The 17,054-nt window shown below is 43.5% G+C and overlaps 1 protein-coding gene across 1 annotated transcript; it reads right to left on the bottom strand.

Annotated features, from left to right (window-relative positions):
• Positions 1–1,634: 1,634 nt before the first annotated feature.
• LOC132779192 (dehydrogenase/reductase SDR family member 4-like) lies at positions 1,635–16,981 on the bottom strand. Its single transcript, XM_067469742.1, is given in 9 exon segments — positions 1,635–1,791; positions 4,594–4,649; positions 7,265–7,311; positions 7,314–7,389; positions 10,352–10,403; positions 11,845–11,915; positions 12,999–13,100; positions 13,502–13,679; positions 16,838–16,981. Coding segments are annotated over 9 exon segments (783 nt in total). The 5' UTR covers positions 16,924–16,981; the 3' UTR covers positions 1,635–1,676.
• Between the last annotated feature and the right edge of the window lie 73 nt (positions 16,982–17,054).

Below are 17,054 nucleotides of genomic sequence, written 5' to 3'. Positions count from 1 at the left end.
TTCATTCTACAGTGTAGTAGATGCACCCTAGGATGGGAGGAGAAAATAAATTCATAGAAGGCATGGGCAAACTTGGGCCCTCTGGGTGTTTTGGACTTCAACTTTCACAATTCTTAACAGCCAGTAGGTTCCCAAAATCATCAGATATATGGGTTGTTGTAGGTTTTCCGGGCTATATGGTCATGTTGTAGAGGCATTTTCTCCTGACGTTTCGCCTGCATCTATGGCAAGCATCCTCAGAGGTAGTGAGGTCTCACTACTTCTGAGGATGCTAGCCATAGATGCAGGCGAAACATCAGGAGAAAATGCCTCTACAACATGACCATATAGCCCGGAAAACCTACAACAACCCAGTGATTCCGGCCATGAAAGCCTTCGACAATACATCAGATATATGTTTTCTGGTGCTCTTTGGAGACCCCCCTGAAAGCCCCTCGCGACCTCTCCCCAGGGGTCACAACCCCCAGCTTGAGAAAAACTGACCTAGAGCCTTTTAAAGAAGGTTTAGACATTCTCTATTACGTGTAAAGTGATCTTGCAGCCTACAGCTTTCATCATCATCTTGTATCTCTCCAAAATGAGATCCTGGATTTCTCCCATTCGTAACTTTTGGTAGCTTCAAGGACAAGACAGCCTTCATACTCATAAGCAACCCCTCAAACCTAGATATAGATTTGTTAGCCAACATGACACTCCCCCATCTATATATATATATAAAGGCTCTGTGCATAATGAGTACCTTAAAAACAAAAGAACCAATGAACGAAATCACACCAAATTTGGCAACAAAATGTCTCACAACACAAGGAGTGATCATCACTCAAAAATTATGATTTTGTCATTTGGGAGTTGTAGTTGTTGGGATTTATAGTTCACGTACAATCAAAGAGCATTCTGAACTCCATCAACGATGGAATTGAACCAAACTTGGCACACCGGACTCCCATGACCAACAGAAAATACTGGAAGGGTTTGGTGGACATTGACCTTGAGTTTGAGAGTTGTAGTTCACCTACATCCAGAGAGCACTGTGGACTCAAACAATGATGGATCTGGACCAAACTTGGCACAAGCACTCAATACGCCCAAATATGAACACAGATGGAGTTTGGGGGAAATAGACCTTGACATTTGGGAGTTGTAGTCACTAGGATTCACAGTTCACCTACAATCAAAGAGCATTCTGAACCCCACGAACGACAGAATCGGGGCAAACCTCCCACACAGAACCCCCATGACCATCAGAAAATACTCAAGGTCATCCAGTCCAACTCCCTTCACCAGGGCAAGAAAACGTAATCAAAGCCCTCCTGATAAAGAGCCATCCAGCCATAGATATAGATAGATATGATTCACACACACACAGATATAGTGTCATAGATTTGAAAGGGACCCCTAAAGAAGGGCAATTTGCATGTTGCATGTTCCAGAGTAGGCAAACCAGACAACCGCCACATCAACATTGACAAAGAAACAACAAGAAATACTGTTTACCCACAAGCAGAAAGACATTACATATAGTAGAAACCAACACTTTCTCATTACTTTATTTTCCAGATTAACAGACTGGGCCACAGCAACACGTGGCAGGGGACAGCTAGTATTATATATTCCTGAAATGCCAGGAGGGCTGGGTGAAAGCATGTGCCATGTTCACAGAAGGATCAGAATTCCCATCAGAGACGGGACAGTGCACCTCCGGCCACCATGATCGTCTCTCCTGTAATATAGTCAGCATCTGGCGAACAAAGGAAGGAAACAATGCCGGAACAGTCGGATGGTTCTCCAACCCTGAGAGGGGGAAAAAGAAAAGAAAAGAAAGGTTCTCCAAGAGTTTAGAGTAAAAGGAACAGCATCTAGGGGGCTCACAGACTGGGTTTGTGAGGCCCTGGTGGAGCAGGTTCGAATTTGGGGAGAGGCGGATGAGCTCCCTCTATCAGCTCCACCTCCTCGTGCAGGGACATGAGAGAAGACTCCCACAAGGATGATAACAACATCAAAATCATCTGGGCGTCCTCTGGGCAACGTCCTTGTAGACGGCCAATTCTCTCACACCAGAAGCGACTTGCAGTTTCTCAAGTTGCTCCTGACATGCCAAAAAAAAACCAGACTGGGTTCATATGGAATAATAAACCAGGATTCTGGGAGAATCCTGATTTCTTTTTTTTTAATTTATTTACTTCACTTGTATACAGCTTTGCTCACCCACCCACCCCCAGTGGTTTCAAACATATTTATGGCAAAATTTAATGCCTCACATACATATGGAACCTAACATAAAGCAACAATAACATATACTGTATATGCTCGAGTATAAATCTAATTTTTGAGCCCTTTTTTAGGCTGAAAAAGTCCCTCTCGGCTTATACTTGAGTCAAACTTATTTATTATTTTACTCTGTTGTTGTTGTTGTTTTATTCCACTTATTATTTTACTTTATTATTTTCACATTTATTATTTTACTCTATTTATTGTTATTATTACATTAATTATTTTACACTATTATTACTGCTATTATTAGGTTTCTATTATCTCTAGGCATTTTTTAGGCCCTCCAGCATAATTCAGCAGTAGGTTTCTGTTGGAGATTGTCACACTGGAGGGTCTAGAAATGCTAGAGGCGTGTTCTATATAGGCATTTTCTAGGCATGATTGTACGGTATCCTTCCATTGAAAGCTGAACAGAGTCAGGCTGAAGAACATAGAAATGCTAACAACGCATTCTCCCTAAAGTTTTCTAGGTCTGTAGTACACTTCCATTGGAAATACCATATATACTCGAGTATAAGCCAACCCGAATATAAGCTGAGGCACCCAATTTTACCACAAAAACTGGGAAAATGTATTGACTCGAATATAAGCCGAGAGTGGGAAATGCCGCAGTTACTGGTCAATTTCAAAATAAAACTAGATACCTATAAAATTACATTAATTGAGGAGCCACTAGGTTAAATGTTTTTGAATATTTACGTAAAACTGTAATGTAAGATGAAATCATTATTCTAGCCTCCTTCAATGTAAATGTGCTTACGTATCCTTCCAATAATAATAAAGAGAGCAAAATAATAAATTTAATAACGATAATAAATATAGTGAAATAATAAATGTAATAAATAGAGTAAAATAATGTAAATGTAATAATACCAATAATAATAGAGTAAAATAATAAAAGGCAAAAGGAAGAGGGGCCGACCAAGGGCAAGATGGATGGATGGCATCCTTGAAGTGACTGGACTGACCTTGTAGGAGCTGGGGGTGGTGACGGCCGACAGGGAGCTCTGGTGTGGGCTGGTCCATGAGGTCACGAAGAGTCGGAGATGACTGAACGAATGAACAACAACAACAAAATAATAAATGTAATAATAATAATAATAATAGAGTATGTGCAGGTACAGTTGTACCAGGAGCTCCAATTTTGTTTGCTTTGCATTGAATGCTTGTTGTAGTCCTAAATTTCAGGGACTCTGCAGATAGGTGGCTTCTTTTGGCTGCAATCATAGGGCAAGCCACCTGTCAATTATAGTTAGGTCCCGCCCCCTTTTTGGGTTTTTGGAGGGAATAGGAGCCATTTTTGGGTCAGTCCACAAAGAGAAGCCTTTCATGCAGGACATAATACCAAGAGCTCCTGTAGAAATCTTCGTCTTCTACGGCTTGGCCGGGGAGATATACAGCCCACAGCTTGGCCGAGGATCATACAGCCTTACAGCTCCTTTGCGGAGGGACTTCAGTCAGCCATCACGGAAACCTAAGTTCTTTTCCCCCTGGAAGTCTGCAAAGCTCTGCTTGGTAAGGGTCACTCGCGGAAGCCAGAGGTAGTTGGTACCGGGTGCAGGGGCTCCACGCCAACAGAGGCAAAGACAGACTGCCCAGATTAGAAGTTAAGGATTTCCCCATTAGTTACAGTTATGAAGATAGTGTGTGGACAAGATTGAGAGAGAGCCAATAGGCTGTTAAGAAAGCCTTAAAGTACCTGTTTGTTTTCATTAATAAAGAACTTTGTTGAACCTTTAAGCAATCTAAAGACTCTGTTTAAAGGAAATCCAAGGGCCTTTAATCTGAGGCAGCCCCGGCGTCCCGTTGAGCACACAGAATTTATGTCCTATCTACAGTCTTGTGCACAGGCCCAGCATGCGACAGCACAGAGTATTAACATAAATATAATAAAAATAATACTAATAACAGAGTAAAATAATAAATAACCTTGGCTCAAGTATAAGCCGAGGGGAGCTTTTTCAGCCTAAAAAAGGGGCTGAAAAACTAGGCTTATACTCGAATATATACAGTAGTTCCATTTCGTAGTTTTATGTTCTCAGTGCAAGTAGTAGATCATATCCCCACAGATATGGAATCCAGCACTGTATAGATTAAGATAAACAACCGAAGCTTATACAGATTAAGAGTAGGGTCCATCAGTCTCAGCACTGTTACTTTCAAGGGTCTTGTGCTTCAACTGGAGATACCAGTGCTAGCAAAACATGGGTCCTATTCATCAATGGGCCACGGCCCCTTCGAGCTTCCCTCTACTAAAACATCACAGAAGAAATCCCATGGAAGCCACACTTGGATGGCTAGGTGGCATGGAGACAAGGTTACCTTTGGATCCCCATGGACTCCATTATTTTTTCCAGTATGCCTTTATCTTCCCATATCTGAAAGAAAAACATGCTTGTCCGTTTGTTTGTTCTCTTTATCAATACAAGTATTACCCCCCCCCCCCGCCCCTATTGCAACAAATCCCTAAGGGTGGATCTACATGGTAGACTTAATGTTAGAGAATCGTGGAAGTTGTATCTTGGTGAGGCATGTGCACTCTTTGATAAAGAAGGCTAAAGACCTTGTAAAACTACAACTCTAGTGGCTTCAAACTGACAGCGGGCGCTGAGGCCCCTGCCTTCAAATAGATCTGATTGCAGCTGAGTGTTCCACAGTTCCTGGAAGCATGAATTTTCAAGTATCTGCGGGACACTGGCACCAGCAACATCCTCAACAAAGAACTCTCTTTCCCCCTCCGTGCTAACTTCCCTTCGCCTCTTTGTAACAATCCCCCAATAAAAATTATCTTTTTTCTAACGTTTTCCTCTCTGAAGTGATACCTTGACTCTAACTTGGCCCCAACTATTAACTTTCCCTGTCCCAAGCTGCGGAGCCCCACTGGCTCAGCCGGGACTCTCCTGCAGCATCCCGGGAGCCCAAAACTGTTTTCCTTTAAACCGCAGATACGGAGACCCGCACGGTCTCCATATCCACGGGTTAACCAATCTGCTCCAGATCGGTACAATTTTCTTCCTTGATGAATTCTAAGACTAACTGCCATATTACTTTCTGCTGAAGGGACCCCTATGCCTCCAGATCCATTTCTCCTGACCCAACCTCCCCCATGAGGGAACCTAAGGTTTTTCCATAGTCCCATGGTCCCACATGGCCACAATGTTTGTGTGCCCCTTCTTTCTTATGCGTGTCACCTTGGAATGGTGCCCCATGGTGCCTGCTGACCCAGGAAAGCCCTCATGTGTCACCCCTGATACTATATCTGTGTGTGAGTGAATCATATCTATCTATCTATCTATCTATCTCGATCTATGGCTGGATGGCTCTTTGTCAGGAGGACTTTGATTATGTTTTCTTGCCCTGATGAAGGGAGCTGGACTGGATGGCCTTAAACATTTTCTGATGGTCATGGGGGTTCTGTGTGGGAAGATTGTCCCGATTCTGTCATTGGTGGGGTTCAGAATGCTCTTTGATTGTAGGTGAACTGTGAACCCCAGTGATTACAACTCCCAAATGTCAAGGTCTATTTCTCCCAAACTCCATCTGTGTTCATATTTGGACTTATGGAATATTTGTGCCAAGTGTGGTCCAGATCCATCATGGTTTGTGTCTACAGTCCTCTCTGGATGTAGGTGAACTACAACCCCAAAACTCAAGGTCAATGCCCACCAAACCCTTCCAGTATTTTCTGTTGGTCATGGGAGTTCTGTGTGCCAAGTTTGGTTCAATTCCATCATTGGTGGAATTCAGAATGCTCTTTGATTGTAGGTTAACTATAAATCTCAGCAACTACAACTCCCAAATGACAAAATCATACTTTTTTGAGTGATGGTCACTCCTTGTGTAGTGAGACATTTTGTTGCCAAATTTGGTGTGATTTCGTTCACTGGTTGTTTTGTTTTTAAGGTACTCATTATGCACAGAGCATTTATATATAAATGTAGATTAAGCAAGGCGACCTCTCTATGAACTATGCCCAACAACTCAAAGCCAGGGTGTTGCAAAACCTCCTGGGTCATCTCTTAACAAAGGACTTGGCAAAAACCCATCAGCATGGCCAATAGCCCCTTTCCTCAGACTTCGGAGGGGCTTTTCGACCAGATCACCTGGGATATGGAGCTCATGGAAATGATAATCACTTAACACAAAGGACATTTCCCTAACTGAGAGGAAAAGGGGGATTGTTGCCATTCTTTCCCAAAAGCCATCTCGGTCCCAAGAACAGGATCCAAGATCGTATCAAGGAAGTCAATATTGCCAGACCTTTTGACAATAGGCTGGCTCTTCAGGGCCAGACAGGAATGTTATTTCCAACTCAGGACAATAGACTAGATCAAGACTAGAGGGCTCAAGACTTGATCACCTATCATCCTGGTCCAGAAAGGCCCATTCATAATCCTATAATTTAGACATTCTTTCCTTGTTTTCTCCTCTGTCTGTCTCTCTCCTGCTCATTGGCTGAGCGGCTGAAGCGGGGCTTATTCTTTGATTGGAGGAGACGCACCCTCCCTCAGCCATTCCTCCCGACTCACTGACGTCATGACCAATCACAGCAAAGCCAGCTCTGGGGGCGGGTGCGGGAAATTTGAATTTGACAGCTCTATATATTCTGTGTTTACCCACCTAGCAAGCATGTCAGCTTGTTGGGCAGATTAATGCGGTCATCATCCTTTCTAGCTGGAATAGAAATAAACCTCGGTGGCCTTTGCTTCAACTTGGTGAGATTTATTTGGGAGAAAGGGAAAATCTTTTCTGGTGCTTGCTGTCTCGCCAGGTGTTCTGGATCCTCTTTTTAGGGTCTCGCCGGCCTCTGCCTCGGCAGGGCCCCCTAAACTCATGTTCAACATAAAAACCAATAAGCTATGAGAGTTAAAGTGGTGTAAAACAGTGTAGATACAACCACATAAGTTCCTTCATGCAATGGTCTCCATGGAAGGCCACCATTTCACAAAAGGCCATTACTCTTTGCCTCTTTCCTCCAAATTCTGGAACTCACCACTAAGCTGAGCTTGCTTCTGATCATGCCGGTTGCTATGCAGTTTTTCGGGAGCTCAATTCAGGGACAAAATTGCGCATGAGGCCCAGAAGAGCGGTTATGCTGACACTGTAGGGACCAAAACCCTAGAAAGAAGTAAAGACCGTTTGCTTAACATTTCCCCAACTTGAGTTCCTGTAGACTGCATCGCCATCCTTCTCTGAGTTACTTTAGGTCCCAGCCTTCACACCACCTTGAGTGAGCACTTTTTTTCTGGATAAAGCTTAACATTTTTTTTTCAATAATGATAATTCTACTCCCCAGCCAACTACACCACCAGTCCAAAAGGTAAGTACAAATTCAGCTCCCCAGGACTAAAGGCCACCAATAAACCAATCCTCCAAAAATTTCATTCAGCATCCTTTTAAAACCATCTCAACTGGTGGCCATGTTACCTCTGCATCTTGTGGCAATGAGTAGCAGAAAAAATAACTTATTCATTGGGTGAAAGAGGATTTACACTCTTGTGGAGCTTCTACTAAATGAGGCTCTTTGCTTTTTGGTTCAAGGTACCCAGTCTTGGTTTTATACACAAAGTGATCAGAAGCATTTTGTATAAAATTACCTATGCATGTGGTTGGAGCATGCAAGGAATCAGTTTAGTTACTGACTTAGGCGATCCCTCGTAGTCTGAGGATGATGGTCCTCCAAGTGTAGTATCCTGACGGTAGGTGACTGTGGAGCCCTATTCTTGATCTGCATTTAAATCCCACAGTGAGGGCATCGGTTTCCAGGTGGAAGGCGGTCCCAGTCGGGGTTGGCTTGACGCGCCTTCCTCTTGGCACATTTCTCTCTTTTGCCCTCCATTCGTGCCTGTTCAAATTCTACAGCACTGCTGGTCACAGCTGACCTCCAACTAAAGTGCTCAAGGGCCAGGGCTTCCCAGTTCTCAGTGTCTACGCCAGAGTTTTTAAGGTTGGCTTTGAGTAGGTCTTTAAATCTCTTGTTCTGTCCTCCAATATTCCATTTCAGTTCTTGAGTTCGGAGCAGAGAAACTGTTTTGGGAGACGGTGGTCAGGCATCCGGACAACATCGCCAGTCCAGCGGAGTTAATGGTGGAGGACCATCGCTTCAATACTGGTGGTCTTTGCTTCTTCCAGCACACTGACATTTCTCTGCTTGTCTTCCCAAGAGATTTGCAGGATTTTTTTGGAGGTAGTTCTTATGGAATCATTCCAGGAGTTGCATGTGACATCTGTATACTGTCCACGTTTCGCAGGCATATAGCAGGGTTGGGAGGACAATAGCTTTATAAACAAGCCCCTTGGTCTCCCTACGGATGTTCCAGTCATCAAACACTCTCAGCTTCATTTAGAAGAATGCTGCACTCGCAGAGCTCAGGCAGTGTTGAATTTCAGTGTCAATGTTGACTTTTGTGGAGAGGTGGCTATCAAGGGAGCGGAAATGGACAACATTTCCTAATGTTACACCAATAAGCTGTATTTCTGGCATTGGAGAGGGATTGGCTGGTGACTGCTGGAAGGCCACTTTGGTTTTCCTTATGTTTGCAAGGAATCAGTTAATGTGTGTGTGTCAACTGTAAAATAAGATGCATGAAGCTGATTGGTTGGGCAATGTCTGAGAAGAGCCTGTGACATTTGGATACCATTACATTTTTGTTCAGGCTTCAGCTATGCAAGTTTTCAGAGAGAAGTAGATAGAATCAAAGAGAGGCAGAGTTTGGACTGTGCTCCTGCTTCATGAGCTGCTGAAGTTTATCCATATGGACAAAGAAAGGCAATTTTAAACCTCTCATAAAAATAACATTATGTGAGTTGATACAAGTGATCACATTGTACATATGTTGTTCAGAGTTAAGAAGAGTAAACTACTTGTTCTTTATTGTTCACCTGCATGGCATATTTTCTTTCTCTAGCAAGGCAATGTGTGGGCTTATCAAGCATGAACTGCACATAATTTATTTTACACTAGCTGTCCCCTGCCCCGCGTTGCTGTGGCCCAGTCTGGTGATCTGGAAAATAAAGTAATGAGAAAGTGTTGGTTTCTAATATATGTAATTCCTTTATGCTTGTGAGTAAACAGTATTTCTTGTTGTTTCTTTGTCAGTGTTGATGTGGAGAGTGTCTGGTTTGTCTGCTCTGGAACATACAACATATCATAGTCCTTCTTTAAGGGTCTCTTTCAAATCTATGATACTATATCTCTGTGTGTGTGAGAATCATATCTATCTATCTATCTATCTATCTATCTATATTTATGACTGGATGGCTCTTTGTCAGGAGGGCTCTGATTACATTTTCTTGCCCTGGTGAAGAGAGTTGGACTGGATGGCCTTAAGTATTTTATGTTGGTCATGGGGGTTTTGTGTGGGAAGTTTGCCCCATTTCTGTTGTTTATGGATTTCAGAATGCCCTTTAATTGTAGTGAACTATAAATACCAGTAACTACAAATCCCAAATGTCAAGGTCTATTTCCTCCAAACTCCATCTGTGTTCATATTTAGGCATATGGAATTTTTGTGTCAAATTTGGTCCAGATCCATCATTGTTTGAGTCCACAGTGCTCTCTGGATGTGGGTGAACTATAATTCCCAAACTCAAGGTCAATGTCCACCAAACCCTTCCAGTTTTTTCTGTTGGTCATGGGAGCCCTGTGTGCTAAGTTTGGCCCAATTCCATCATTGGTGGAGTTCAGAATGCTCTTTGATTGTAGGTAAACTATAAATCCCAGCAACGACAATTCCCAAATGACAAAATCAATTTTTTTGAGTGGAGGACATACATGGGGTTGTTAGGTATCTTGTGTCCAAATTTGGTGTCAATTCCCCCAGTGGGTTTTGAGTTCTGATGGTGTCACAAACGAACATTACATTTTTATTTATATAGATTACACCACATATGTATGGTGTATATGAAACACAAATGAGGCCCCATCTACACTGCCGTATAAAATTCAGGATTACCTGCTTTGAACTGGATTATATGGCAGTGTAGGTACAGCCTGATTTTCATGCTTAGACCAGATAGTGAAGTTCCCCAAAATGGAAGACATAGGATCACTAGAGGAGGAAAGAAGCAGCCGACTCACCGGAAAAATGGTATAGGCTCCAAGGGAATTGACCAGGACAATAGTGCCACCTCTGCAAGGAGAGGAAGGGCGAAAAGGAGAGAAATTAGTTAGATTGCAATGCTTCTTTCCTTTCTTGTTTTTTCATTTCTTCCTTTCTTTCTCTCCCTCCCCCCCTTTCTCTCTCTCTCTATTCCATCCATATCCTTGCCCACATTACTACAGGTTATGAAACATCAACGAACCATGGTTTTCTAGTGAGCCTTATCACATCTGGCTCAAAAATATTTGGGAAAACTTATTCCAAAAACCAAACTTTTTAACACATGTGGAACATGATGATGATGATGTTGATGATTATGTTTATTTATATCCTGCTTTTTTCTCCACAAGGAGACTCAAAGAAGCTGTGCTGATGTCATGAAAGGAATCAGTTAATGTGTGTGTGTCAATTGTAAAATAGTTTGTTTTTGTGTGTGTGTGTCAGAAGCGACTTGAGAAACTGCAAGTCACTTCTAGTGTGAGAGAACTGGCCGTCTGCAAGGACGTTGCCCAGGGGATGCTACGTTCAGCAAAGGACAAGAGGGATCCTCTCACTTCTGCAGGAGTCTACCATGTACCATGCAGCTGTGTACAAGTCTACATAGGGACCACCAAACGCAGCAGCATTGCCCAAACATGCATCAAGAAACATGAAAGGCACCTCAGACTACTCCAACCAGAGAAGTCAGCCATAGCAGAGCACCTGATGAACCAGCCTGGACACAGAATATTATTTGAGAACACAGAAATGCTGGATCACACCAACAACCACCATGTCAGACTACACAGAGAAGCCATTGAAATCCACAAGCATGTGGACAATTTCAACAGAAAGGAGGAAACCATGAAAATGAACAAAATCTGGCTATCAGTATTAAAAAACTCTAAACTTGCAACAGCACAACAACAGAGAGGAAGCAGGCAGGGACCTCTCAACAAAAGTTTGCCCCAGGCACAGTTAGACCATTGTATGCTAATCAAGGTGATCAGTTGAAACATTCACACCTAGCTCCAGCAGACAAGAGTCCTTTGTCCCACCCTGGTCATTCCACAGATATATAAACCCTTTTTCCTAGTTCCAACAGACCTCACTACCTCTGAGGATGCTTGCCATAGATGCAGGCGAAACGTCAGGAGAGAATGCCTCTAGACCATGGCAATATAGCCCGAAAAAACCTACAACAACCCAGTGATTCCGGCCATGAAAGCCTTCGACAATATATAATGTCTGTTTCTCTGAAATTGACACTTAATGGCTTACAGCAAAAATTAGTCTAGTAACAAACATTTGTCAATGGTGGGAAGGAAAGATGGGTGCAGCTTAGATCGAACAGAGAAAAGTCAGGAAAAAAGGAAGGTATGCAAGAAGAACTTCACGGTCATCCAGCAAAGAACAGAGCAAAAGCTAGATCTGGAACTGTTTTAGCAAATCTGCCGAAATACCAACAAAAATGCCCGTCTTTTGCACTCACCCTCTTTTTTCCATATGAGGCACCACCGATTGAACCAACATGGCAGAAGCTTTGACGCTGGTATCCAGGATCTGCAAATTCAAAAGCAAGTAAAGATAAGACCTGCTTCAAAAACAGGTGACTTGCAGGCCCTTCACCCCTTGGGTGCACCTACACTGGAGAATTAATGCAGTTTGACACCACTTTAACCGCCATAGCTCAAGCTATGGAATCCTGAGACGGGTCGTTTTATAAGATCCTTAGCCATCTATGTCAAAGAGTGTTGATGCCAAACCAAATTAAACCACTGAGCTGTTAAACTTGCTAATCGAAAGGTCGTAGGTTTGAATCTGGGGAGTGGCATGAGCTCCCGCTGTTAGCCCCAGCTTCTGCCAACATAACAATTTGAAAACATGCAAATGTGAGTAGATCAATAGGTACCTCTCCAGCGGGAAGGTAACAGTGCTCCGTGCATTCATGCTGGCCACATGACTTTGGAGATGTCTATGGACAACACTGGCTCTTGGGCTTAGAAATGGAGATGAGCACTAACACGACACCCACACCCCCGAGTCGGATGCGACTGGACTTAACATCAAGGGGAACAATGTGGTTTTGTGCATGCATTGTTGTGTAATTTTTTTTTGGCTTTTAAAGTCTCTTCCGCTGTGTTTTTCAGTGTTTTTATGAGTGACGGTCACTTGTTGGCCTGATAGGTATACTGTGTCCAAATTTGGTGTTAATTCGCCTAGTGGTTTTTGAGTTATGCTAGTCCCATAAATGAACATTACAGTTTTATTTATATACACTAGCCGTCCCCTGCCATGTGTTGCTGTGGCCCACATGGTGGTTCTGTGTGGGAGGTTTGGCCCAATTCTATCATTGGTGGGGTTCAGAATACTCTGTGATTGTAGGTGAACTATAAATTCCAGCAACTACAACTCCCAGATGACGAAATCAATTTTTTTTTTAGTGGACATACATTGGGTTGTTAGGTGTCTTGTGTCCAAATTTGGTGTCAATTCATCCAGTGGTTTTTGAGTTCTGTTAATCCCACAAACGAAAATTACTTTTTTATTTATATCGATTATTATTATTAATGCCAACTTCAATGCATTTTTGTTGTTGTTGTTGTTGTTGTTGTTGTTGTTGTTATTTATCATCATCATCCTCACCTTGCTCCAGACCTCTCCTGGTGTGTCAAGGATGGGGCCAAAATAGGGGTTCACAGCTGCATTAGACACCAAAATGTCAATCCCTCCATGGCGCTTAAGAGCCTAAAAGCAAAGCAATGACAGCAACATTAGCAATAACTCTTAAAATCTTTTGATATCACAATCTTAAGTCTTCACTGATGCAAAGATAATTTTCAGCTCTAGGCATAAGTCCTGGAAGAATGAAACCAGCCTGGTGAAAGATCTTCAGATAATGGTGGCTGGAATGGAGAAAAACGGGTGCTGCCCTAAATGGACTCCAACCTTTCCTGACCCATTATTATTTTACTACCACTGCTCAATGCTATGAGAAACCTGGGAGTTCTAGTTTTAACAGGTCTTTTGCATTCTCTGCCAAAATAGCACTAGTGCACCAAACTACAAATCCCAGGATTGTCTAGCATTGAGCCATGGCTCTTCAAGTGCTGCTAAAGTGCATGAATCCAAAGATACTCCGTTCTCACCGCCTCAATCAGGCGCTGCCTGTCGTCAGCTTTGCCCACATGGCACACCAAACCTGACACGCTGAGGTTCTCTGATCGCAGCTCAGCCACGGCCCGGTCCACGTTGGCTTGTTTCCGGCTGCTCAGAACCACATGAGCACCATCTTGGGCCAGGCGGCGAGCGATTGCAAAGCCAATTCTAGAAAGAAATGGACAACGAAAGAGTGAAACATAGAATATGTGGAATCTGTTGGAGCATGCAAGGAAACTTTTCAAGGAGCTCTCCCTGATCCAAAATGCTTGGAAGCAGAAGTATTTTGGATATTTTTCGACTTTGGGATACTTACATTTGCATATGTAATGAGATATCTCGAAAATGGGACTCAAGTCTAAACATTAAATTAATCTATGTTTTATTGGGATGCATCTACACAGTAGAATTAAAGCAGTTTGACACCACTTTAACTGGAATCCCTGGTGGTGCAGTGGGTAGGACTGAAGACCGACAGGTCGGAGATTCGAATCTGGGGAGAGTGCAGTCGAGCCCCCTCTGTCAGCTTCAGCTCCGCATGCGGTGACATGAGAGAAGCCTCCCACAAGGATGGTAAAACATTAAAAACATCAGTGCATCCCCTGGGCAACATCCTTGCAGACGGCCAGTTCTCTCACACCAGAAGTGACTTGCAGTTTCTCAAGTTGCTCCCGACATGGGGAAAAAAACAACACTTTAACTGCCATGATTCTATGCTATGTAATCCTTGGATTTGTAGTTTGGTGGGGCCCAGCACTCTTTGGCAGAGAGACCTAAGGACTTTGACAAACTACAACTTCCAGGATTCCATAGCACTGATCCATGGCAGTTTAAAGTGGTGTACAACTGTGTTGATTCCACAGTGTAGAAGCATCCATAGATATCCCCCCTTGCTATCTTTGGGGTTTTTTCAAACGAATCCCAAGATAAGATGTGCATAAAATACTATGAGAATTAACTAGGCTTGAAAAAAAAACCCTTGATAAATCTGCTTACCCATCAAAACACAAAGCAGAGTCGGATCAAAATTGGGAAGAATACGTTAAGGTTTTTAATCTGATACTTTGGAGGCTTCCCCACTCAAATCTGAACTCCGAAAGCCTGAAGCCTTTAGTGAGAAGCACAAGAGGCTCTAATTTAGGAACAAAAAGAAACCTCTTGCGACAAGCTCCAAGAATCAAAAGCCGAGATTATCTGGCGGGTTTAATTTGAACTAGAGATTAGCCCCAAGGCCTCTGTTTTATGCCTCTCCCCGAGCCAACGCTCTGCTTTTTTCATCCTGCGGAAGCCATAGAGAGTGCATCTTCACTATAAAACGAATGCAGTGTGATGCCAGTTTAACAGCGATGGCTCTATGCTATGGAATCCTGGGCATTTTACAACGTCTTGAGTCTTCTCTTCCAGATACTGCATTATAATATAGATAATGCATATGGCATTTAGCCGTGGCAGTTTAAGTGGTGTCAAACTTCATTCCTAACCGACTGTTAGGAATTGTGGGAGTTGAAGTCCAAAACACCTGGAGGGAGTGAGGTCGAACATGACCCCCCCCCCATAAAAGATAGTAACTTATAGTTTTGCTAAGGACAAGGACATCAGACTGGATAATAAGGGTTAAGCCTTGGTCAGTTTGTCAAGACACTAACAACAACAACAACAACCCTTCCCATGTCAGATAGTGTGTACATTTAATCAACTGAAATTGCAAACTAGATTACTCTATTGTCCCCATATCCTGGCTCAAGAAAAATCCGAATTCTGGCCATCTCGCCAGACCTCAATGTTGATTACCACCCCTCATCACAATAAGCCAGTCAGTTGGAAGGTCTCTGACGACTCGCGGGCCACATGGATATCACATATTTCCATAATCCCCTCAAGTTCTCATTGTTTCCCTCTCATCCCACCTCCCTCTCTCCTGATTGGCTAGGAGGCCGAAGCGGCGTGAGCTCACCCATTGGCTAAGGCGCTCAGGAGGCAGCCAAGCCTCCTCCCAGCTGTAGAGCACTGACCAATCAGCGCCAAATCGGCTGAGGGGCGGGGAGCGGGAAATTCAAATCTGACAACTCTGTATATGTATTAAAAGGCTTTATTTTGTATTCAATGCATGTCTGCTTGACGAATGATCACAGTATGACATTCTTTCCAGCTGGATCGCAATAAACAACTCGGTGGTTTTTCTTCAACTTGGTGAGACCTTTTATTGGGAAAAATCAGGGAAAAATATTGGGTGCTACTTTCTGTCTCGCCAGGTCAACAAACTCTTTGATGAGTCTGATTGGTCTCCTGGCAAAGACCCTTAAATTCTTGCTTGATATCAAATCCACTTTAATAGCGATGGCTCTATGCTATGGAATCCTGGGCATTTTACAATGTCTTGAGTCTTCTCTTCCAGATACTGCATTATAATACAGATAATGCACATGGTATTTAGCTGTGGCAGTTTAAGTGGTGTCAAACTGCATTCCTAACCAACTGTTAGGAATTGTGGGAGTTGAAGTCCAAAACACCTGGAGGGAGGACCAAAGTTTGCCCAGGCCTGATGCAGATACACCCAAGGAAGAAAAGAGTGCCTCTGGTGAAGTGGAAAGTGCTTGAATCTTCTCCTCTGTTGCCTCACTATGCTACAAATCCCAATATTCCATAGCATTGAGCCATGGCAGCTAAAGTGGGTTCAAACCGCACTATATTGACAGTGTAGATGCACCCAGAGCCAACGGTGGTGCAGTGGGTTAAGCCACTGAGCTTCTGAACTTGCTTACCGAAAGGTCACAGGTTTGAACCCAGCTTCTGCCAACCTAGCAGTTCAAAAACATGCAAATGTGAGTAGATCAATAGGTACCGCTCTGGCGAGAGGGTAACAGTGCTCCATGCAGTCATGCCAGCCACATGACCTTGGAGGTGTCTACAGACAACGTCGGCTCTTCAGCTTAGAGTGGGTTCAAACTGCACTATATTGACAGTGTAGATGCACCCGGAGCCAACGGTGGTGCAGTGGGTTAAGCCACTGAACTGCTGAACTTGCTTGAACCCGGCTTCTGCCAACCTAGCAGTTTGAAAACATGCAAATGTGAGTAGATCAATAGGTACCGCTCCGGTGGGAAGGTAACAGCACTCCATGCACTCATGCCGACAACATGACTTTGGAGGTGTCTACGGACAATGTTGGCTCTTCAGCTTAGAAACTGAGATGAGCACCAACCCTAGACACGACTAGATTTAATGTTAGAGGGAAACCTTTACTAGATGCACCCAGGGAAGTCAAGAGTGCCTCTGGGGGACTGCAGAGTGCTTTTAATTATAAGACAATCATACACAGGACTCACCCTTTGGTGGAGGTGGTGACCAAGGCTACCTTATTGGCAAGGCGGCTTTTGGAGTAGGTGGCATTCATCCTGATGAAGCGGCGCATGGCTTGCCTGGTCGGAGAGATGGCAGCAAAGGAAGAGAAGCGCGAGGAAACGTCAACTCTGCTTCAGTCCTCTTCTTTGAGCTCTGCTCTGCAGGACAATGAGCCATTGCAATTGACCCAGGAATAATTAA

The sequence above is a fragment of the Anolis sagrei genome, chromosome 6 (assembly GCF_037176765.1).
Source record: "Anolis sagrei isolate rAnoSag1 chromosome 6, rAnoSag1.mat, whole genome shotgun sequence".
NCBI lineage: Eukaryota > Metazoa > Chordata > Lepidosauria > Squamata > Dactyloidae > Anolis > Anolis sagrei.
The sequence above is the reverse complement of the archived record's forward strand: the minus strand, read 5'-3'. Positions and strand labels throughout refer to the sequence as shown.